Below are 24,565 nucleotides of genomic sequence, written 5' to 3' on the forward strand. Positions count from 1 at the left end.
GCAGTGAAAATGTTACTGAGTTGGCAAACCATGGTCACCTGTGGAGATTTAATGGGATGTGGGTCCAGACTGCTGTTGGCATTTGGTGCATGATGGGAAAGAACTGAAAGGAAATGGGAATACCATCTTTGCTGCTGGACAAAGGCTGCACCAACCCCAGCGCTGCCATGCCCAAGCTTATTTGCCTTATCTCTCTCCACTCAGCATGTGAATGAGAATTGTTCAGGGCACTAAGGCAGTATTGCAAAAAATCAGTTTTAATGTGAAAAATTAAGTGTCTGTTTGGGGGCAGATGTAATCACCACTGATGACATCAGCCCAAGCATAGGGAAGTACTTGACATCTGAGCAATAAGGTGGACTATCTGAAAGTAAAGTTTTAAAATTGCCAAGAGATTGAATAATTATGTCGCACTTCCCACTCTCATTTTGATCTTGTTACACAAGCATGACTGAATTTGAAATTAGATCCTCTCCTTATAGGAACGTTCCAGATTAGTCTCAGTTGACATGTTTTTGGTTCCGCTATTAGAGTTAAATTTGTTTCAAACTTTTGAAGTTTGAGTTTATTAAACTATTTCTAATGGCCACACTTTATAAATTCTCCTTTCCCATTTGTATCTCTACAATAAAGCTGTGCCTCCTGAAGACACAAATGTGGAGGCGTTTCATATTGATGGAGAACACGGTGTTCCCTGAAGCTGTTCATCTCAGATCCATGCTTTCAATGGCACCCAATCATCACAAGCTGTGAAATGCTCCTCCTGAGAGACACTGTTAATGTTGAGTTAAGTGAGCACTCTTTCCGGAAGCTTTTGGATTAAAAATTCTCAGTTATTTTTCAGTCAACTGTTTATTTCATGGAAAGAAATACATTAGAACTTTAAAAAAAAATCCAACATCATATGACCTTTTAACTAATATACTGCTGAATTAGAAGAATAAGAAGAGCCTTTCCCCCAAGCTGTTCTCTTTTAGTTGCATTAAAATGGAATTTATTTGGGCATAAAAGATGACAGCTCCTTTTCATGGCCTTTTACTGTATTTTTGCTGTGGCTGGTCAGATGCTTTTATCTAAAGCTTTGTTCTTTACAGTGGAGAAAAAAACCTCAGAGAATTTAAGGGTGTGACAAAGTTTTCAGTGAAAATAAAATTTTCACATAATACTTGGCGCTGACCAGGAAATGGGATTTCATGACAGCAAAGCTCCATGCTTTGCTGGAACTCTTGTTGCCAGTGATGGATTTCAGGCTTGGTACTGCAGCTCAGCAAACATATCCATCCTTTTGGGCTTCACTCTGCAGCATGGATCTGGGTGGGTCTTCCTTCTGCATCCTGAGGAGCAGCCTGTACCTGTGGTAGCAGCTCGAATGTGATTCCTATGCCATGGCTTTGGCAAGGGACCGTTACAGGAGGAAGCTCTTGTGGGCTTCTGGGTTGCCCTGCTGGGTCATACTGGGACTCAGCTGAATGGAGCCAGAGGGTCTGGCATGTCGCTGTGAAACTGGAGGTATCTGAAAAAATGGTTCAGCTGAAAGGGCATCTATGAATGGTGCTTGGGAAGGGAAAACATGCAGGACTTGGCATGGTGAGAATTCAAAGCGCAGCCCAAGGAACAGGAGAACTTTTATTGTGATCAAGTAACAGCTGATAATTCAAGGAAAAGATGAGGAATAAGAACAAAGGAATAGCATTTGCTTTAAATATTTTTTGTGGCAACTTCAAAATAGGACCAGAGCATAAAATAATCCTTAGCTGGTCTGATCCTGTGGCACTGGCTGATCTTTCTGCAGGCAGGGCAGCAAAGTGCCAAGGGAGCCAGCTGGGGTAGTGCTGGTGGGATGGGCAGAGCACATGTTCACTAGGTGCCTTCTGCAGAGCCAGCCCTGCTCGTGTGGCTGCAGCCTCATCATCCACCACTGCTGATATTGATTACTGTACATTTTCCCCTCAAGAACCAGATATCATTTATTACCAGTCCTGGCTGACTGGGGAGGTCCCAGATGACTCGAGGTTGGCCAATGTGACGCCCATCCAGAAGAAGGGCCAGAAGGAGGATCTGGGGAACTAGAGGCCTGTCAGCCTGACCTTGGTGCCTGGCAAGATTATGGAACAGACCATCCTGAGTGCCATCAAGCAGCATGTAGAAGACAACCAGGGGATCAGGTCCAGCCAACATGGGTTTAGGAAAGAAAGGTCCTGCCTGACCAGTCTCGTCTCCTTCTATGACTGGGTGACCTGCCTAATGGATGAGGGGAAGGCTGTGGATGTGGTCTACCTCGACTTCAGCAAGGCTTTTGGCACAGTCTCCCACAGCATCCTCCTGGAGAAGCCAGCAATCCACGGCTTCAACAGGTGCATCCTTTGCTGGGTTGAAAACTGGTTGGATGACCGGGCCCAGAGAGTGATGGTGAATGGAGCTGTGTTCAGCTGGTGTCTGGTGACCAGCAGTGTCTCCCAGGGATCAGTACTGGGCCCAGTCCTATTCAACATCTTTATTGATGACCTGGATGTGGGGGTTGAGTGTTGATCTGCCAGAGGGTAGGAAGAAGCTGCAGGAGCCTGGGTCGATGGGCTGAGGCTAATGGCATAAAATTCAACAAGACCAAGTGCAGGGTCCTGCACTTTGGCCACAACAACCCCAGGCAGTGCTACAGGCTGGGGGAAGAGTGGCTGGAGAGCAGCCCAGCAGGGAGGCACCTGGGAGTACTGGTTGACAACCAGTTGAGCATGAGCCAGCAGTGTGCCCAGGTGGCCCAGAAGGCCAGTGGCATCCTGGCTTGTATCAGGAATAGTGTGGCCAGCAGGAACAGGGATGTAATTCTCCCCCTGTACTCAGTACTGGTGAGGCCTCCCCTTGAGTACTGTGTGCAGTTCTGGGCCCCTCACTACAAGAAGGATATTGAGGTGCTGGAGCAGGTCCAGAGGAGAGCAACAAGGCTGGTGAAAGGACTAGAGGGAAAGTCTTATAGGGATAGGCTGAGGGAGCTGGGTTGTTTAGCCTGGAGCAGACTCAGGGGGCACCCTATCACACTCTTCAACTACCTGAAGGGAGGTTGCAGTCAGGTGGGGGCTGGGCTCTTTTACCAGGCAAGTAGCAACAAGACAAGAGGGCATAGTCTCAAGCTGCACCAGGGAAGGTTTAGGTTGGATATTAGGAAGTACTTCCTCACAGAGATGGTGACTAGACATTGGAATGGACTTCCCAGGGAAGTGGTGGAGGCACCGTCCTTAGATGTGTTCAAGGAAAGGCTGGATGTGGCACTTAGTGCCATGGTCTGGCTGATGTGGTGGTGTTGGTCGTAGGCTGGACCTGATGATCGTAAAGGTTTTTTCGAGCCTTGGGGATTCTGTGATCTTCTTCAATGCTAAGTAATTGGAAAATTGCCAAATTGGAGGTAGTAAGGGCCTGAAAGCCAGGCACTCTCCTTTGCCTGCAGGGGATTGTGCCAGGGAAACTAGGTGATGTAAAAGTGGGAATTCAACTAATCATTCACCTAGTGGTTTCAGTTCATCCACCTCTGTCGCTGAGATACGTTGGATCATCTTTCTTTGAATGCCGCATGAATGGATTATCAAGTTTCATTCTCCAATCATCTGCAAGGCAGATTCATGCAGAGTCTTTCTATGTCTCAGCAAGCTGGGAAATTTAAACCTCTCCCAGCACCGCAACAGAACGTTCTCAGGGAAGAAATATGAACATCCCAATCTGAATTCCTGGGGGGAGCCCATTCCACGGCCTGCGACCTTCGGCTTGAGAGAAGAGTTGCAGGAAGGGGCTGTGTCTCCTGTCCGGCAGCAGCTCCGTAAGGCTTCCCCGTTCCCCCTGCAGAGGCCGGAGGAGGTGCGGGCTGAGGCGGTGCGGGCGCTCCGCGATGTGACGCGACGCCTCGCCGCGGGGGGACGGGAGGGACGGGAGGGCGGCCGCGCCCGTCCCGCTGGATTCCCGCGCGGGCTGGAGGCGCGGGGCTGGCAGCGGCCGCTCCCGCGCGCCGGGGCGGCAGCCGGCGGGAGGCGCGCGCCGGGCGCGGGGGCGGGGGCGGGTGCGGGGCCGGCATGGCTGGCAGCGGCGCGTGCGCGGCAGGTGGCGCTCGCGAGCCGCCCGGCTGCAGCGCCCCCGCCCTCCCTCCTCCCCCCGCCCCGCCCCGCCCCGCCCGCGCGGGCCCGCACGTGGCGCGCGCCCCGGTGAAAAGGCGGGAGCCGCCCCGCGCCCGCCACTGGTGCCGGCAGCCGCCGCTCCTCCCGCTGCGGCGGAGCCGGGCGCGCGTCCCGGAGCAGCCCGGCCCTCCTCCCCTCTCTCCGCCATGGTGCGCCGGAGCGGGGCTCCGCATCCCGCCCGCCCGGCCGGCCGGCATCCCTCGGCCGAGGGGCGGCGGTCACCGTGAGCAGCGCCGCTTCCAGCGCCGGGCAGCCCCGGCGCCGCGGGGAGACCGAGGGACACGCCGCTGCCGCTGACCTGTTGAAAGAGCCGGGCTCCGTGGGGGTTCCTTTCTCTTGGTGTTGGGTATTTTTATTTTTATTTCTTTTCTTTTTCCTCCTCGACGAGGGAAGTTTGCTCCCCAGACTGTGGCTCGGCTTCCTCCACACCCTTTCCTCCACCTCCTCTTCCTCCTTTTTTCCAGGATCCGCCGCTTGGGGCCAGAAGTTCTTTTCCTCTTGCCCGCGAGCCCCGGCCCCCAGCCGCCGCCAGCTCTGGAGCTGGGGACGCCCCTCGGTCCCCCCGCCTCCCGCAGGTGCTGGCCGCGGGCTCCGGGCTTGCCCGCTCCCCAGCGGCGGTGGGACGGCCCCGGGAGGGCTGTAGCCCCTCGGCGGCGGGGGGTCCCCGCGCTGCCCGGCCGCCACCATGTCGAAAGTGGCGGCGGAAAGTTGCGGGGCGGCGCCGGCCGAAGACTTGTCCAAGGTGTCGGACGAGGAGCTGCTCAAGTGGAGCAAGGAGGAGCTGATTCGCAGCCTCCGCCGAGCTGAGGCCGAGAAGATGAGCGCAATGCTGGACCACAGCAACCTCATCCGGGAGGTGAACCGCCGCCTCCAGCTCCACCTCGGCGAGATCCGCGGCTTGAAGGTAGCGGGGAGGGCAGGGTGGGACCCCCGAAGTTTCTGCCATGTCTCCGCGTCCCCCTCCCGTCCCGCTGGGAGCGATCTCATCAGGTGGATGGTCTGGGAGGAGCTGTTACTGAGAATCGTATTGAAAGTGAACAAGGACTGGAGTGGGTAGCGTTTGATCTCGCTTAAAAATCGAGTGTCTGGTTAAGAGATGGCCAGCGATTCGGTAGGCTGTGGAGCACAGCTATTGTGTGCTCTGCCCCAGTGTGCTTTGACGTGATAGAAACACTTAAGTCTTGTTACTTCTGTGTTAGTCTTCATTGGTTTTTAGTGCGGTGAAATGATCCCGTGTGAAGTGCATGTGAAAAAATAACGTCTAGGGCTGTAGGCATTCAAAAGGTTTTGTGTGGCTTATGTTGCTTTCTTCTGTCCCTAGTGTAAGATGACTTGCTCATCTGTCAGGCAGTCTGGAGAGAGCTGGTCCTCTCCAGGATGCAGTGCAGTGTATGGTGTGTGATGGCAAACCCTGGGGCTTGGTTTGGGCATGATCGGAACCAATCTCTAGTTTATTGCCTGAAAAAGACACAACACATCTCTGATCAAACCTTTTTCCATTGTATACTTCTGCAGACTACAGTAAGGGGCAGACCAAGTCTGTAATGACTTAATCCTTCTTAACGCTTTCATTGGATGAGTAGCATAGTCCCTACTGTTTCCTTCCCAATTCCAGGAATCAGGAATATAGTGTGATTACTTACAGATAATGACCCTGATGTAACGTGTACATGTGGGTTATAGACCTAAAAAGTTATCTTAAAGTAGTCATGGCTACAAGTAATTTTCTCTCTTGTTGCTTTGAGAAATGACCTTATTTTTAGGAAATTCCTTCAGTAAGGTGAGTTTGGAGGGAAGGAGAGGAGAGACAGAGATGCAGTGTGGGCTTTTAAATTGTTATGTTAGAGTGCATCAGAAGAGAGCTTTTGACTTGTAGAATGTCTTTAAACAACTAAATTACTGAGAAAGTGTCCTTGATAATAGTGTGTCATAAAATAAATAGCATGTGGGGGAAGACTATTCCTGTCTCAAGTTTTTCTGTTCTGTGAAGTATGAGTTTGTGTCCATCCTCTCCCTCTTTTAGACAGTATATGGTGGCTGAGGGTAAAAAAGACCCATCAATGATAGTACTTTAGTAAAAATAAATGTAAGCTAAATTACAACAATAGTATCTTTCTCCTAGTTATGTGGAAAGGTGTTGTGGAATCATATGGATTTATGCATCTTTCAGATGAGTAACAAAACCCACCAAGATGTGTAGGAAGGGGTGATAAATTCCTTTCTCAATTCTGAATTCCTTAAGTGATGTTTAACTTCCGCCTTTTGTTCAGAACCCTCAGCTGGAACTTTCAAAAGGAATTTGGGAGAATAAGGTATTGAACTTACTGGTGTCTGGACATCTTCCTCCTTTGTCCTCTGTGAAGTAATTGGTCCATGAGTCACACTGACCATCTGCACCTGGTTTGGGTGGATGGGTGCCTCCTGCTTCTGACTGATGAATCAAGGCTTCACCTTGAAATTTTATTAAAATGGGGTCATTTTCAGTATCTCTCACCAGCACAGATTTTTAAGGCTACCTTGTAGCCTTTATCAAATATGGGTTGAACTGATCAAGCTCAAAATTATTTTGAGGCAAAGACACGCATGTACACAAATCCAATGGAGTTCTAAAAGCTTCTTTTTCTTAAGAAGCAGTGCTAAAATGGTCTTTCCATAGGGCTAAGTTTTTAACAGTTGTGGCTAATCTCTGTTTCTAATATCATACATAAGAAAGAAGGCATTAATGTTTAGATAGGAGAAAGATAAATATAGTCACAAACCAGTTAGGAAGATAAAATACTGAAAATGTTTTCTTTGGCATATTGTTCTGCTATAGTAATAGCTTGAACATTTTTGCTTCAGACTGTTCCTCACATAAAGAATGCCATGGAAGAACGTACTTCATTTTCTTAGCAGTGAAAAATCTATTAAAGCAGGTAATTTTATTTCAGAGTGGTTGAAGCAATTCTGATTAAGTGATGACTGACAAGGTTCTTTTATGCAAATTTGCAACAAACAAACCCGATGTATTTTAAATCTCTAAAAGGTTAATCTTTAGATGTGAATATACTTCAGGGAATATAGAGTGTAAATGTTAATAATTAATTATTTAAGTGAGATTACAATTTCTGATGTACCTTGCAGTTTTATTCAGCAGATGAATATTTCTCAAGGGAGTGAGCTCATCACAAGAGCGCTTATGGTCTTTGCCCAGTTTGGGAGCTAAATTATTCTGATATTTAGCATGAAAATTAATTAGCACCTGAAACTTTTATGCTGTATCAGAAGTTAGTCTTTGAACCCTTCAAGATTAGCTCCACATCATAGTCTCATTTACTGGACAGCAGCTTTGTTTGTTTGAAACGTAATGCTGTGAAAAATATGCCAGATCTCCGCAACTATTTGTGCCTCACTTGAAGTCTGAGGTGATGGATTTATAGCAGTACTGTTCACTGACTTGCATAACAACAATGGTATAATGTTAATTCTTTTAGACACTTCTCTCTCATGGTTATCTTTCTTTTAAAGGATATCAACCAGAAGCTGCAAGAAGATAACCAAGAACTGAGAGACCTTTGCTGCTTTCTGGATGATGACAGGCAGAAAGGCAAGAAGGTGTCCCGAGAATGGCAGAGACTGGGCCGGTACAGTGCTAGTATTATGCACAAAGAGGTTGCCTTATACTTACAGAAGTTGAAAGAACTGGAAGTGAGACAAGAAGAAGTGGTTAAGGAGAATCTGGAGCTGAAAGAATTGTGTGTGTTGCTGGATGAGGAGAAAAGTGGTGGAGCAGGCAGCCGGAGCTCTATCGACAGCCAGATCAGCCTGTGTCAGTTAACCGCGACGAGTGCTTACATTAGAGATGTGGGTGATGGGAGTAGTACTTCTAGCACAGGAAGTACAGACAGTCCAGACCATCATAAACATCACCCAAGTACTAGTCCAGAACATCTTCAAAAAGCTCGGGGAGAGGGAAGCCCTGAGCACCAGAAACACAGGAGTATCAGTCCAGAGCACCTCCAGAAGCCTAGGAGTTCTGGCAGTCCTGATCATCACCTGAAAGGGCCAAGTCCAGAACATCACAAAACTATTATCAAAGCATCTGAACAACAAAAGCACAGCAGCAGCAGCCCAGAAACTCTGCCAAAGCATGTTTTGAGTAGTAGCCCTGAACACTTTCCAAAGCAGAGGCCTGGTAGTAGCCCTGAGCATCAAAAGCACAGCAGTGGCAGCCCAGATCATCTTCAAAAGCACACACCAAGTGGAAGTACAGAACATCTCCACAAAGTGAGGGGTACAAGCCCTGAGCATCTCAAACATTACGGAGGGAGCCCAGAGCATCTCAAACATCTCAGTGGAGGCAGCAGAGAAGGTACCCTCAGGAGACAAGTAACAGATGACCTGTCACCTCACCACAGAAGTATATACAATGGAATGAATGGTGGGTCAATACATTTAGTGAAAACTCCTTTTGCAAATTACTAAAGTAATTTCAGTGCTCTTTCAACTATTTCTGGAAAAGGAATAATGTTTTATGTGAAATGAAAGGTACTAAGTCTGGTGTCAGCATTATTCCTTCATCAAGTGACTTAATTGGAGTATAACCTGTTTGTTCATCCAGCAGTTGTAGTGTGGATCAAAAAGTAGAGACAAAATGCATCTTGAGTGTTGGTGTAAGGTACTGAGGAGCAGCTCTTGGCCTTGATCCTGCTTGGTGGTTGGTACATGTGAACTGTTTGTCCCCAGGTATATTTCTGTTTACATTGGAGAGGAATTGCCTATGTTCCTTGTCCAGCCTATATTTGAGTCAGCAGAATGGAGGTGAATGGCTCCAATGTCATTTCCATCTTCCTAATCTACCCTATTTGCATCTTTAAAGCTTTTAAAACTTTGTTTATTGATGGCAGGCTTCTTAGATTCTTTTCCATAAACTTTGGAAAAGATGCCAGCTGAAGAGCTAGGCTCAGTATAAATGAATCTGATAGGTCCTAAAGCTTTTCAAAGCCTCACATTTGCATGTGTTTGATTATAAAAAATTAAAAATTAAAGAAGATCCTAAGGTTTGTGGGTTTTTTGTGTGTTTTTGTTTCTTCATTTTAGAAAGATAACAAATAAATGTGCCTAGCTTCTAAGAGCTGTGTATCCTCATTGATTGAAACTAATTGCCTTTTTAAAGATAGCCACCATTTAAATATTTTGTTATTTTGAAAAACAAGAAGTTACAACCATATTGAAATGAATGAAATGTCACAAATAAGTTATTAAAAACAAAGTTGAAACATCCTACTGTGCTGTAGAAGAAACAAACTGAATCAGACTAAATATTCTGCTAAGCCTATAAATTGTTTTTTCTATGTGCTTTGAGATGTTTCCATGAATGAATTTAGTGTAGTAATTGAAAGTAATTTCTCAGACCTTTATTCTTAGATTTGAAGTCAAGCTGTGCGGAAAATGCCTTAGCAAATAGTCTTGGGTGGAGTTCATGGCTTTCTGTTTTATGAGCAGCTGGGAGAAGTTGTGTTGATAGTGGTGGAACTGACCATTTTTTGGATCTGTCTGTGAGAAGGAGGAGACTGAGGTCTGTGTCCAGGTGCTGTTCTCATCGTTTATCACATTGCTCTCTCACATTGCTTCATTTAGCTATTGTGACTAACTGAATGCCTTCAGTTGAGATAACCTGCTCTGTAGGGGTAAGTCCTGATTACATTCAGTGAAAGGTGAAGCCTTTGGGAGCCACTTGACAGGGCTCACAAACCCTGAAGTGGTGAGTGTAGAGACTTTGTAATGATTTTAAAATTACTAAGATGAGTGTAGAGCAAGTTGTGAAGATGTTTAATACATAGATTATAGAAGTTTTGTAAAACTTTCATTAAATACCATGTTCTTCATACAGTTCTTTCTGCTTAAAATTGTCCTGGCTATTAGTAGCATGAATATGGAACCAGACTTCCTAAAAGTGGCTTCTTGCTTGCACTCATGGTGCTCATCAGTCCAGTCACTGGTTCTGTAGAAAGATGATCTAGAGGTTTTAAATATCTATATTTTAAAGCTCAGACACAGGCAAACGTTTCTTCTGCTCCAAACACGGTAGGCTTTCTGATGGTGTGGTGTTCTTGGTTTTTTTTTGTGTCCAAATAATCTTGTTAAGAACCCAGCTGTATTACAGTGCAAGGAAAACAGCTGTTACTTTAAACGTGAGTTGACTTGACTCCTTTGGGCAGGGTATTTCAACCATCTACAGTTTGGTCTTGGGCCACAAGATGCTTAAGAGGGCAGTTGGTGATCTGGGAGTCAGTTTATTGACTTTAATCAGAGCTTTGCCTGTCCTGTGCTTTATGTAATCATTTTTGCAGAGGATGTCTCTCACCATTTAGTTGTCAAACCTCTCTTCTTTTGTGTTTATATAATTTGAGCAAGCATGAGGTTTAATTCTGATATTTGTCTGGTCTTGGTCAGTGGTAAAACTTTACAGCTTTGCTCTGAGTAAGAGGTCTTATACTTCAGGAAAATACCTGTTCTTCCCAGCAAGTCTTGAGTTGTGTGGAGTTTTTTGTGTTTTGGGTTTTGCCAGCTACCGCAGAGTTGTGCAGAACAGTAAATATGGAAGTGGTAGAAGTGCTGACCATTCTCACTTGTTACTATTGTGAGGGTAACGTGTCAATCTTCATGTGCATGTTCTGCGAATACCTGTGTACGTGAACCTGCCAGTGGAGTATAGATGGGCAACTGTGCCCTGAGCTATAATCAAAATCCTGATCTTCTGCATCTGTTGTAAGAAATGGTGAAGCTGTGAAAATAGGAGTTAGAAGTGGCATGGAAACCTGGCCCTAAACTCTGATGGGCAATATAAAAAGATGCTATTTTCAATTCTTATCCCCAAATTGTGTTATTAGTATACTGTATCATGTTTGTTGAACCTAGTTTGTGTTAGAGGTTGGAGCTTGTCTAGCTAGTAGATGGTTGCACATCTTTGTGATTATTGTGCAGGGCACTTCTAATCTTACTGCAGTACTGCCAGTTTAGTTGCAAGGGTGAAGTGCTTGTGATCCTAAGTGATGAATAGCAAAGACTAACATTTTGTGACTCCTTTGTAAACAAAGGAATAAACATATTTTAACTGTGTAATCAGAACTTACTAGGCTCAGTACAAGCCTGTGCCATTTTCCTTGGTCTCTGAACCAGGTCTTGGAGGAGAAAGTATTTCTCTGCATGTCAAACCACATTCTAAAAAGTACTGTGCAGATCGCTGTTCCTAATTAGAAGACATGTTTGCAAACAGCCTGGCTATTCCTGTTGCAATGAGAGCTTCCATGTGCTGGGAACAGCTCTCATTTACCTGCTGTTGTGGTCTTGTCGGCCCTTGTGTGACCACAGGGAAGCGATGTGTTCAGTAGTGGGCAGTTATCTAGACCAGAACTTTGACTGAATGTAGAGACATGGGAAATGGAGGTAGAGTATTTACAGGTTTCTGACAAACTCTTAAGCTAAAGTTAAAGCTGTTACAGTATAATATTACAGGGCTATCAGAAATATGTTGTGTAGCTGTAGTCTGCTTTACGGGATATGGTATATGCATTAATCATTTGGGCTTCATGCATATTTTAAGCTGTCATGAGGTATGCGGGAAGTTACGTCAGTCTGAAACTGTCTTTGGTCTGTAGGCACAGCTGAAGGAATAAAGGATGAGGTGATAACATTTCCTTTCATAATTCTTCTCTTTTTTTTTGTGTGCTCAATGGTTTGATCTTGGTATTTTTTCTTGTATGACATGTCAGCTTTCATTTATAAGATTTATAGAGCTTTTAAAAAACATTACTTCAGGGTTTTCCTACATATTTTTCTGAAATGTTTCCTCAACATTTGGAGTGACAGAAAAGGGGATGTTACAGCTTAATTTGACTTGATGTTTGTTAATTGAAAACATATGTATTTCATTTTAAAGACTTTAACCAAATAAAATATGAAGATCTTTCTTTGTGATCACCCCTGGGTAATGAGTATAGAAGATTGCTGAAATTAGAGAAAATACCAGCAGTAAAAACATTTTAAAAGAGCATTTATGCAATCTAGAATAATACATGATAGTTCAACTCTGACACAAATATGTGGGGTGTAAGTGCCTCTCTATAAACTAATGCACCTTCAGCATTTGCAGTCTTAAGTGGTGACTTTTATTCTAAGCAATATATTGTAAACTTTCTATTTTAAGAAGGCCTTTGTTTTACTCTGGCTTTGGCTTTTGTGTGAAAAGAAAGTATCAGGCTTTCATACATGCGTTTTGCTTCCTGCTGAGGTTATTAATGAAGAGAAGCAAAACTGCTGACTAACACTGTAAATACTGCTGGAGGTGTGAGGATTCTTATGGAACAAATGCAACAGCACCTCTCCTTGAGCAAAGGTATTTGTAGGTTAAATGGAGACTCAGCTTAAATTTCCAACAGTTTCTGCTCTAATTGTGCTGTTCATAAGGAAAATAAAATCAGAAAATACTGTGCTGAGAAAGAGGGTACTGCAGTATGACTTCAGAGAAAAAAAACTTTCTATAATGTAACTGAGTTAACTGATAGAATCTCAGTGGGAATAGCTCACATCCTGCTGGCCAAACAGTGAAATGATGTCATGTTTCAATGTAGGTTTGCTTATGTGTTACAATTCTTCACCTTGGAATGGAAATAATTTGCTTGCCACTACTAGGAGTGTGCAGTACTTTGTGTGACTTGAGCTTTCCTGATGGCACTCACCCCTGGTACATCTGCCACTGAGAGCCTGATGCAGCATTGCTGATTTGTGAAAGTAACCTGTTACATAAACACATGCTACAGGACTGATAGAATTTTTGCCCTGCCAGTATAAAGTAATCTACTTTTTGTTTCAGAAGTTTGTTATTTTAAGTATAGAGCTCTGCAACTTTACATCAATTAGAGTTGTCCAATTGAATTCCATAGGCTTTATGTCAAACTGGCAAATTAGTTGTAGCTGTTACACACTGTAAGATAACCTGGGCATGATATGTGAATATGTACGTGACTAGAGCATGCTGCATTTACTGACAAACTCCAGCCTTTTTTTTTTTTTTTTGTGGAGTAATTTTTCAAGTTGAAAATGTAGCCTGTAACATCAAAACAATGAACTGACTAGAAACTCATGTTGTAGGGCTCTTGGGGAAGTTTATGCTTACATATCCTTCACATATCCAACCCAGTTTTGGTTTAACCCAGTTTTGGTTTGAATGTTTTAGTAGAAGGTGGATCATCCTTCTGGGAAAACTATTGATATGTTAATGGGAAAACTGATGCCTCACCTTATAAAGCAACTTGCTGAGTTTCAAACAGTTATTTTTATGGTTCCAGCCCTCTGATGGCTGCAAAGGTCAGGGGCTGATCAAAGTGCCAAACAGTCTGGTGCTGATCACAGATGTTTGCTCCTGTCCCTGTGTGATGCTCACTAGGCAGTGACACTACATGTTACAGTGGGAAGTATAGGAAGGATTCAGCTGAACAGCCTCTCTTTTAACAGGACTGTTACTACACCACAGCTGCCTGTGATACAGTGCTTCCTCTGCAGTCACTGCTTTCAAGTTTTATACTTTCTACTTTTTCCCTTAGGCTGCACATCCTGCTACACAGATGACTATTTTGTAGTAAGGGCTTGGTGCTAATTCTGTCTTTCTTTAATGGAAGCCATAACACTTTGACTGCAAGAATCAGAGAAGGGAATATGGTTATATTCTCTTTAAACCAGCCCTGGTATGCTACGTGTCTTTTAGAGCACGGTCTGTGGTAGTCTGTGAGAGGGGGATGTGTGTTAATAAGGTGAGAGGGAACTCATGATGTGGGTGCAGTTGCTGCCCAGAGGCAGTTCCTCGTTCCTATTGGTGTGACCTAACACAGGTACACAGGATTGCTGCTGCAGCCCATTCAGTGACTCTCCCTTCACATCTGTGACTGGTGCTCTTCTCTTCTGAGCATTTAAGCAGTACAAAATGAGTGTTAGCAACTCTGTGGGCTGGGCTGATTAACTTCAGTTGTGTGGCTGTATCTCGTTTTGAGTGTCTGTTGGAACTTCACTGGCATTTGACCACAGACCTCTAGAAGTTAAAGGCTGGCAATAAATCACAGGGCCATTATTGATGGTGTCTTGGCAAACACTCTGCAAGCCAGTGCTTGGGTACATCCCCTGACTTTACACCTGGGATAGACCTGGCACACTGATTTTTTTTTCTGTTTTGTTATTTCATTGTATGTTTTTATAAAATAACGTATTTTTCAAGTAGTGAGTGGGAGTTTGCTTTTGTATGTACTGAAGACAGTAGAAAAGCTTATTTATTTTTCATGGTGATTGGGTTGAGATGCAAGACATTTGCCTTCACCTCTGAGAGCTCACTGAGAGCTTGCACAGCTCCTGAAATCTGTAGGCAGATATTTATTTTATTACTGCCAGAATGAAGAGTCCTCACATTAAAGCCTTGTCAGAGTCCTTGCTTGGAGAGAGCATCTTTAACCTGAGGACAGGACCACATGTAACATGGTCCTTTGCACAGCTTTCTGAATTACAGTGTTATGGTTTTATAATAGGAAAATGTTTTCAGAAATATTACAGTGATTAAATTGTCAAATTCTCTGAACTCTGGCAGTTATGATGTGGAGTTAGAATATTATAATAACTCTTGGTAATTGCTGCATGTTTAAGAACTTCAGCCTTGTTGGCTATATTATGTGTGCTAATCAAAGGGTGTCCTGTCTCTTCTCTTCTATTAGTAGGAAATTATTTTGAGTTTTAAAATTTTCTTAGGAAGTTAATGGAGAAGTGCTGTGGGTTGTGCAGGGTTTGGAACTGAATTGACTATCAAGGAGGGAAAAGCATAGTGGTCAGGACAGCGTGGGGTTAAAATGTTGTACACACGAAGTACCTAAATGTTGAGGGCAGCCATTGACAGGCATTCCAAATTATAGGGTATCTGAAGAAGTGCAGTAAAGCTTTCTGTCCACAAGAAAATGACTCTAGCAATGAAAATTCATTGCCTTCTGAGCTAGCAAGTCATGTCTTAATTAGTAAGCTGAAGCAAAGCTTATCTTGGGTCTTACTATCATATGCACAGATATGTACTTGCTGAGAAGATTGGGAATTATCTTTAAGTCCTGATCTTGATATAAGTCTTCTTTACATGTGCTTCTTGAATAGTTACAGGGTGGGCTTTGTTACGATAATCAGCTAGGACAGAAACACTGAGCTTTGTATTTTGCTTAGTGCAGAAAGAAGTACACCCGTCCTTGTGAAAAGATTAAAACTAAGTTACATGTTGCTTATGGTATGATCACTTGTACCTTAAACTTAAATCTGTAGGAAAGTCCACTGTGTAAACATCATTGTTCTTGTCTGTCTGAAGATAGCTGTGACATTAAGCCTTAGTAAAGAAAACAGGATAAAGCACTGTTCCACAGAACTGAGAGAAGTATTTTGTTAGAATCCTGACTTAAAACTAAACTCATAAGCCACACTAGCAGATTTAGCCAGACTGTCATTGCTATGAAATGGCACAGAGCACAGCAAGGGTTAAAGCTCTGAGAAGTATCATATGTTCCTGTAGATAATACAAAATGAATGATAATATGGGATAATTTAGATGTTTGGGAGAAGAGATCTGATTCACTTGGTGTAAAGTGGACATTAGCTTCTAAGTAATAGAACTGAGGGTAAATTTCATTCTAATGTGTTGATCCATGGCTGTTAATGCAAAAGTCTGTGTGAGCCTCTGTCTAAAACAGCTGGTCCTGGTCCCTGTGGTCTGATCCAGTGTGGTGATTCCTAATTTCTGTAACGTAGTTCTTTTGGTCATTGTTTCTTTGCATGTGTATGCAATTTTTCCACACTTGTTCTCCAGCTATGGCTTGTAATATTCCTCAAGGACTTAATGATAGGGTCTTCACCATTAGTGCAGACTTGAAGTACTGTAGTAATGTTCTTTTGTTCCTTTATATACATGGATTCTGGATCTTCTGTAATTTGGGGGCGTTCACAATCAAGAAATCCTAATACATATGAAGTAAACAAGGAGAAAAATCCATCCTTCTCCCTTTCCCCTCTTTGTACTATATCTTCTTTTGAACCCTGATCACTTGTGATGGGATTTTCAGACAATACCATAAAAGAAAAATACCAAACAAAATGAGGAAAGGGAAGGATTAGCCTGAAAGGGGCATTGGACAGTGAGACTGAAGGACAGTCAGATATACCAGTAATAACAGTAATCTGTTGGAGAAAATTAATTATACAAATATATTTTGAAGGAAAGAATATCTACTAATGCTGTCATTAAAAAATAAATACACTAATGATAATAGTCTGTGCACATTTAGTGTTTTTGTTAATATGTATTTTTAGGACTTAATTCTGGAAGATGTACAAAGGACTCAGGATTGTAATTTGACATCATCTATGAGCATTTGGTACACAGCATGAAGATGTTTGTAAATGTATTGATTGTGAATGGGAAAGCTGCTATCTTGAGCTAGGCTGTCGTAAAAGATGAACTATGTGAAGGTTGTGAATAACAAATAGTCTTGTTTCAATTTGTAAGTCCTGCTATAAGACTTGGGACATTTGCATTGTTTCTCTATGTTCTTAGGGACAGGAAGGAACCAGCAGTTTTGGATATGTATACTTCAGCAAGAACATGTTTCTTCAACCCTTTATTTTTTTATTTGCATGACTTACATGAACTTTGTGCTGAGTTATTTCAGATATTTTGTTAGGTTACAGAGGGCAAAAGTGGTGACAAGGTTTGTGATCCTGATTTGTAAAAGTCCATATAATTTTAAGTGGTTATTTATACTAATCAAACACAGTAGTATTTAAGCATTGTCGAGAGTAAAATACATGTCCTAGCTGAAAAAGCGCAGTGAGCCATGTGGTAAGTGACAATACTGAATATCTTCTGAAGGTCTCCATTTTGGTGTTTCCTTAAAGTTACCCAAATTATTCCAGAGATTTTATGCCTTGTAATATAAAACTTCTCTAATTTGATCAATAGTAATAAAATACCTTCTTCAAATGTTTGGCATCAAAACTCACTAGATTTCTTTCAAGGCACCCCTTTAAGTTCCTGTGAGTTGTGGAAATTTGTGGAAACGCTTGATGCAGGCTTTTGTAGCATGTACTTTTAATTTGGGTTCAAGGAAAAAATATATATGCTTTTTACAAAGGTTACAGGGCTGATTCATTGCTGTGTAGCTTACATTGTTGCAAAGTCCAGAAAGGCCTGGAGAAAAGCATTGATAGGTGATCCACATCCTCTCTTGGTGTCTGAGTCTATTTTTGTATTACAGTGGACAAATCTTAATGATTTAAAAATCCATTTTATGATTTTGTGCTCTGAAAACGTTACTGATAACTTTAAAGTGGGCCTCTAAAAATGCTTTTTGCTTGAGAGGGAAAAAGAACATTTTAGTGAAGGCAGCAGAATGCATCAAGCATGAGCATATGAATGCTATGAGGTAGAACCTGAAAATTGGCCTAGATCCTTCAAAGTATTTGACCACTTCACTCCTCATTGGCATCTGACTTGCAATGAAATTGGATGTCCAGACAGAAGCAAGATGCTTAAATATTCCTGCTCTTGCAGTGCTCTGAATGAAGTCACTTGCCTGTTACTGTTATTCATCTTGCTTGCTTGTGTCCCTCTCAGGATTTTTTGTAACCTGAAGTTGAATTATGAATTGCAGGTTTTTGCAATATCATTAAGCCCATACAAAAACCATGAAAGCAAATGTTCCAACAATGTTTTTTTTTTTCCTAACCAACTCTCCAGCCACCATGACCAAAGGTTCTGCAGTCTTAACTAAACAGTAGGAGATTCCAGAACCTATGTCTCTTCCAAGTACAGGTGCCAAAACCTTTTTGGTTTATTCCTTGTTGTTGGAAATTGACACCTGATCTATGTTCCAGTCAATAATGCTGAATTTTGACCATTTGCAACCATAGCACATGCATGCATTTTTGGGAATTAGGAGAACAAACACATCCTGAGTATATTAAAATAAATCCTAATTTCAGTGTTAAGGCATTGGTATTTGTGTATTTTACCTTCTCTGTGAATGTAATAAAATGGAAACATTTTGTAACCTTTTAGAGTGTAGTGAAACATTGTATTCAGACTGATAAAAACTGTTGGATTGCCTGACAGCATGTAAGTGACTGATCAGACTACCTTGGATCTCAGTTTTGTGCTCTCAGATCACTCCATCAGCCTGGCTTTGTCAAGAATGAACTGGATAACACTAACTCCTTGTACTGTTCGCACTCCTGAAAGTACATCAAGTTGTAGACCCATGGAATGGGGAAGTGTAAAAAGATGTAGACCAAAAAGACTTGTTTGACCCTCTTTCATGATAACTCCACAACAATCCAAATTAAAGTGTATTGTACTTAAATGACAAGTCCATGCTTATCTGCTGCCACCTGGAAATGTGTACTTCAGGCACCAAAGCCAGGAGTCAGTTTCCTGGGCAACATACTGTATTCCACCTCTGTTCCTTGATGGTTTTTTTATTATTTTTTTGTTTACTAAAAATCAACAGAGTTGATTCCGATAGCAGCTTGGAGAATGGATGTTTGAAGGATTAGTGAAGAATGTTTGAGTGAGAAATAATTTGTTTGCTTTGAGAGCAAAAATCTTTGAGAGTAAAGATCTGTACTTCAAATGTAGCAAACCTTGGCTCTGTCTGCTTCTTGTTTGGTACAGATGCACTGAACACATGTATTTTTCAGTAAATTGAGGTTAAATATCAATCCTACATGCCACTGAAACATAAGGTGAGGTTTTTGGATATTCATTTTCCCTTGTTACAGGAGACTGTAGGTGCAGTCAGGTGATACTTGCTTTTAATACCCCTGAAATGTTGTTAGATTTTAATTGATTTGTTCTTACAGTGCTGCTCAGGAATACATCATGATTCATAGGCAGCAAGAGACTTGAAACTCATGGGAAAGGTTCTGTAATGGAGGATGAAAGTGATTGGTAGATATTCACTGCTCAGGGAGAACACCCCACATAAAGTCTGTATTTTGTTTATTAGGAAATGCTGTTTCCCAGGGAACCAGGAGCATTTGAATTCCATACACTGAGCCTCACCGATCTGTTTTTACTCACCAGTGTAATACTCAGGTACTTTAGGAGTAGGAATTGTTGTGCTAGCTAGATGATGAATAAACCAGCCAGTTGGCTTGCTCATCTAGCTAGCAGGACTGTTGAACTGGTGCTTACTAAGTAGTAAATTTGTGTCCCATTGTATCTGGTGAAACACAATGGGAAAAGTTATTTCAGAAACAGGTTTTTTTCTGCTTTAGAAGTCTGATCAGGAACTGGGAGAGGATAAAGCTGACAACATTCTCTGTTTTAGCTACATCTGAGATGTTCGTTGCATCCATAAAGAAACCTAATTCAACAAACAGATTTGTCTGTGTTAATAATGTAAATCAGAAATGGCTCCTTGACCTATGGATTGGACTCTCATGAGAGCACAGTACAGGGGGAGAATCGCAGCCCTTGACCTGCTGGCTATGTTTCAACCCAGGATGTGGTTGGCTTTCTGGCTGCAGTTGCATGTTGCTGGCTCATGTTGAGTGCACCGTGGCTTTGGGGAGAGCAGAGGATGCTCAGACCTCTGAGAGTACTCCCCATGCTATGGGAACAGACATTAGCAAACTTTGATGCAATGAAATTGATACCAAGCCTTATCTGGCTAGCTATTAGTAACATCTCCCACCTCCATGCAGCTAGCCTGTAGCCCAGCTGACGGGTTTGCAGCTGCCAGGCCACATACAATCATTAAGGTTGGAAAAGATCTTTAAGATCATCAAGTCCAATCATCAATGCAACACCACCATGCCAATTAGACCATGTCCTCAAGTGCCACGTCTACATGTTTTTTTAACACCTCTAGGAATGGTGACTCTACCACTTCCCTGGGCAGCCTCTTCCAATGCTTGACCACTCTTTCAGTAAAGAAATTGTTCCTAATATCCAGTCTAAACCTCCCTTGCTACAACTTGAGGCCATTTCCTCTTGTCCTATCACCAGTTACTTTTGGTGGAAAAGGAATTGGCTGGATCATCACATTCAGAGAGTACCGATCAATGGCTTGATATCCAAATTGCAAACAGTGATGAGTGGCATTCCTCAGGGGCTGGTACTGGGACTGGTGCTATTTAACATCAGCAACATGGATGGTGGAATTGAGTGCACCCTCAGCAAGTTTGCTGGTGACACCAAGCTGTGTGGTGTGGTTGATACTCTGGAGGGAAGGGATGCCATGAAGAGGGACCTTGACAGGCTTGAGAGGTGGGCCCATGCCAGCCTCATGAAGTTCAACAAGACCAAGTGCAAGGTCCTGCACATTGGTTGGAGCAATCCCAAGCACAAATACAGGTTGGGCAGAGAATGGATTGAGAACAGCTTTGAGGAGAAGGACGTGGGGGTGTTGGTCCGTGTAAAGCTCCTCACTGCTCAGGGGCTCCCTTCACCTTCTGCTGTGGCATCATTGCAGTGGGGTCATCAGATCTTGTTTCCTGCTCTGGTTTTGTGAACATGTGTATTGTGTGGAAAACTTAACCCTCAAAAATGCAAAGTTGAACTCTGAAAACCCAAACCCAATTATATATCAGATCTGAAAGCCACCAATGGTATCTATTTTCTGTGTCTGTGGAATGTTTAAATTTTGCTGAATTAATGAACATCTGGCAGAGGGAAACACTGAACATCTCTTAACATGTTGGTCATTAGACTAGGGAAAGACTGAAAATCTCTTTAACATGTTGGTCATCAGACTAATGACATTTACACATCTTCTGGGAAGGGTCTTTGCAGTATGTCTGTTCTTTTCAGGTCCAGTCTGCTCAGCCAAAAACTTTTGCTTTGATTTATGCTACATAAGCTTGCTTCTGTGTTTCAGTGAGTCCTGTGAGCTTCTGAAAGGTCCAAAGCAAGTCTCTGATCTCGGAGGTGGGGACTGTTATACCAGCCAAGGGAGCTAGAGTAGGGGAGGATGTTGCTGTTTTCCTTTGCTCACTTCTGTGAAAAGCCATCAGAAAGTCCTTGCTCTAGCTTCTAATTATGAAGTTTGAGGCTTTAGAAGCTTGTGGACCAGCCTTGTGTGATTTACGAGATAAAGCAGCTCTGGCTAGAGAGCCTTGGTTTCTCAGCTGGAGATGGATGGACTTATGGCACTTATAGCCCTGGAGATCTCCCATGTTTTGACCAGGACAGCATCAGCCTGTGGCAAATGCATTGATTTACATGCCTGAATGCAGCCAAGATATCAGTTGCACAAAGACAGAAAAAATGGCTTTGTGAAGTTGAGACCTCATAATGAGCTATGAATGTGCTGTTAACCTGAATAAACTCTTACACCTGTTATTAGTGCCTGGTCGTTAGGTAGAACGTTTTATCAGTAGTTCTCAAAGCATTTACCAAGGAAGCAAATACTGTGATTGACATCTTGTGCATGAAGAACAGTAAGTTAAACAAATGACAAGACAGGATAAATCAGCTACCAGCTAAACCTTAGATTCAGGTTTCCTGAGTTTTAGGTACTTATTATTTCATTGCATCATGCCATTTTCCTAACAGCTTTTTTCTTATATAAGTCTGTTTCAAGTGTGATATAAAAATTTGGGCTGAGGTTACTCACATGCCTAGAAAACACCTTTATGAACCATTAGCTTCATCTAAACATTTTCAATGTGTTTCCTTTCAAAATCAACTTTTAAGGCAACGTTTCCTTCCTTTCTGAATTTCCTGAATTATGCTAACCAAGGCAGTGGGGAACAAAGCTATTTTTAATGATATTTTGTGTGTGTGCAGCAGGCATATTAGAAGTCGTTTATGTTCCTTTATCATTTACAGGGGTGTTTAAAAGTGTTTTTGCACACAGAGAAAGTGATTTACAATGAAGCCAAACTTTGAGTAAAATTGAAGTGCTGGGATAGCTTTACTAGGTGAAGCTATATTTTTCTGTCTTTGTTTCTTCTGGCTTGTTTTTAATGTTGCAATATAGTTGTGTAACTTTAGTTGCCTTCATTTGGGAAATCAAGATGCTGCTACGGCTCGGAGACATGGTCAGCTATGAGCTGGGCATTCCACATTGCCAATTGGTACAATCAAAAGGAGTATTCACCTTTCATCAAAATAAAATTTTAAAATGAAAACTTTCATGCTAAGAAAATGAGAACACAAAATTTCAGCAAGATGGTCATTTGGCCCTTTGTATCTATAGTGTGGCATCTTGTCAATATGCCAGGGAAGAGGAGGAGTGGCACTTGGCAAATACAGATCTCCGTGAGTCTCAGTCTGAACATCTGTGGGACTTGGCAGATGTGGAAGATAGTAACTTAGTGAACTCAGTTATTTTGAGATGTTCTGCCTGAATGCCGGTAGACTCATTTCTAGCAGGTTGGTGGTTGCTGCTGCATCTATCAAATCCGACAGTCTGAAATGTTTATTGAGAGCCATGTGAAGCACTGGCCACGTTTGAGGAAAGACTGGGAAAAGGTTCTTACTATCTGCCAGAAGATGGAGGTTTCCTGTACAACAACTGTCATTTCTAAAAATGTTTATGAATGGCACTGATCAGAATTCAGTCCAGGGTTTTAAAGCTTCAAAGTAATGTGCACTCAGTGGGGAATCAGGCTTTGACATTCAAAAATGACGGCCTAAACATTTCCAGTCAGTGGTATGTAATGACAGGACTACAGTAACAGTTCTTGTTAAGAGTAGAAAGTTACTGCAATTACAGCAGTTTCCTGCCGTGCAGGGTAGTGAGTTTTTAATGGCACTTCTTATGATGAAATGTGGTCTGAGTGCAATTTAATGTTTCAGACCTGTGCCGAGATTAAAGAGATGTTGGTACTGTTGCTATTTTAATCTTACTTATAAACCGGAGGAGCCACCAGGTTGTGTGTCCTGAGCATGATTTAGCAACCTGTTAGTCTTTTAATTATCTCCTTCCTAATTAGATTGCTCTGATTATTTGGTACTTGAAATAAGTGCATATTTTAAGTTCTCAGGGAAGTAGCTTTTGGAAAAAAAATCATTGCCTTTCATTTTACAGGCATTTTATCTTTCATGCTGAAGTATGGGAACATATGGTGCTACTTCTGATGTAGCACTTGTCTAAATATCTTTGCTTGTAAATTTTTCTGCAGAGCCATATAATTTTCTCCTGTGCAAACATTCCTAATGTATTTAACCAATTTTATAGCTACAGCATGGGATTATCATGCTTTTGTCTTTGTAAACTTTTACTGGATGTAGGTCAAGAAATAAAACTGTGAACCCTGAATAAGAATAATGAACAGTGAGTGGTTACAAATTCAGAGACTGGTAAGAAATGTAATAATGACAATTGCATTAAAAAAACAGTTCATCAAGCATTTCCCAGGTATTTTGAAAGGGTTGAAATACTGTTTTTATTTTTAGCCTGAACTCTTGGGGTATCACTGACAGTCAGTAGACACAGAAACCTCTAATAGTATCCAGAATACTCACATGGTAACTGGTTGTGTCTCATGTTTTGTGTGCACTATAGTGAACATACTTTCCAAGTGATAGTGTTTCTTCTGCCTGAGCCATGTGAAGTTTGACTCATGAACATGCGTTAAAAACTGTAAAATAGCAACACATCCATCTAGATACAGTGAAGGGAAACTGAAAATATTTCTGAGACTGGAGAGTTTGGCGTAGCTGGAAAAGTTAGAGGAGTAGAATAACCAGAATACTGTTATTCAGCATGAGAAATGATTAGTAGGAGGCTAATTTGCTTGTTAAAATACTTCTTTAGAGATGAGTAAAAACATTTATCTCAGGGAATGATGCAGATCTAAATCTACTCTTTTTACATAGCAGTGGGAAAGCAAGGATTCTGATTAACGTGGTCCTCCTGAAGTAAAGCAAATTTCCAAGATCTGGGCATGTGCTAAGCATCCCCCCTGTTACCTGCCAGTAGGGAATCTGAGCTTTCGGGCTGGTGCCAGACAGATGACAGGATCTGGTGCTGCTCTGTTGCTTCCCAGCAGCTATGTGAGCCAGGAGCCAGCAGCTTGAGTACACCTAAGGATGGAATTGGGCAGACTTTGAAAGACAAGCTGCCAGAAAATATCCTAGCATGTCTTCTAGGAATATGGGCAGGTTGTATTAAACACCTGAAGCACCTCTTGCTACTTAGAATAAACGACTGCTTGCCTGTTTTAGACTCTTGTGTACTGTGCTATAAAAATGCATGTGTGTGCAGACGTGTATACTGTAATCCTGCTTCTGAAACAAAGTAAGTTACTGTGTTGTTGTGTTGGAGAATACTGATCTAGCTGGTGAAATAATTTAGCATTTGTTACTGCTCTTGTTTATGCAGGTGGCTGACTTTATACAATTGCACATT

The 24,565-nt window shown here is 42.4% G+C and overlaps 1 protein-coding gene across 4 annotated transcripts in view; it reads left to right on the plus strand.

The window, feature by feature from the left end:
* Positions 1 to 4,325: 4,325 nt before the first annotated feature.
* Positions 4,326 to 24,565, plus strand: part of CCDC85A (coiled-coil domain containing 85A) — a 77,596-nt gene continuing 57,356 nt past the window's right edge. Inside the window, exons 1-2 of one of the 4 annotated variants that reach the window (XM_051615394.1) lie at positions 4,326 to 5,061; positions 7,665 to 8,577. In XM_051615394.1, the coding sequence (XP_051471354.1) occupies positions 4,843 to 5,061; positions 7,665 to 8,577 (1,132 nt within the window). In that variant the 5' untranslated portion in view covers positions 4,326 to 4,842. The remainder of the gene's footprint in view (positions 5,062 to 7,664; positions 8,578 to 24,565) is intronic. The other 3 variants (XM_051615395.1, XM_051615398.1, XM_051615396.1) reach the window with 3 other exon arrangements.

The sequence above is a fragment of the Apus apus genome, chromosome 3 (genome assembly GCF_020740795.1).
Source record: "Apus apus isolate bApuApu2 chromosome 3, bApuApu2.pri.cur, whole genome shotgun sequence".
NCBI lineage: Eukaryota > Metazoa > Chordata > Aves > Apodiformes > Apodidae > Apus > Apus apus.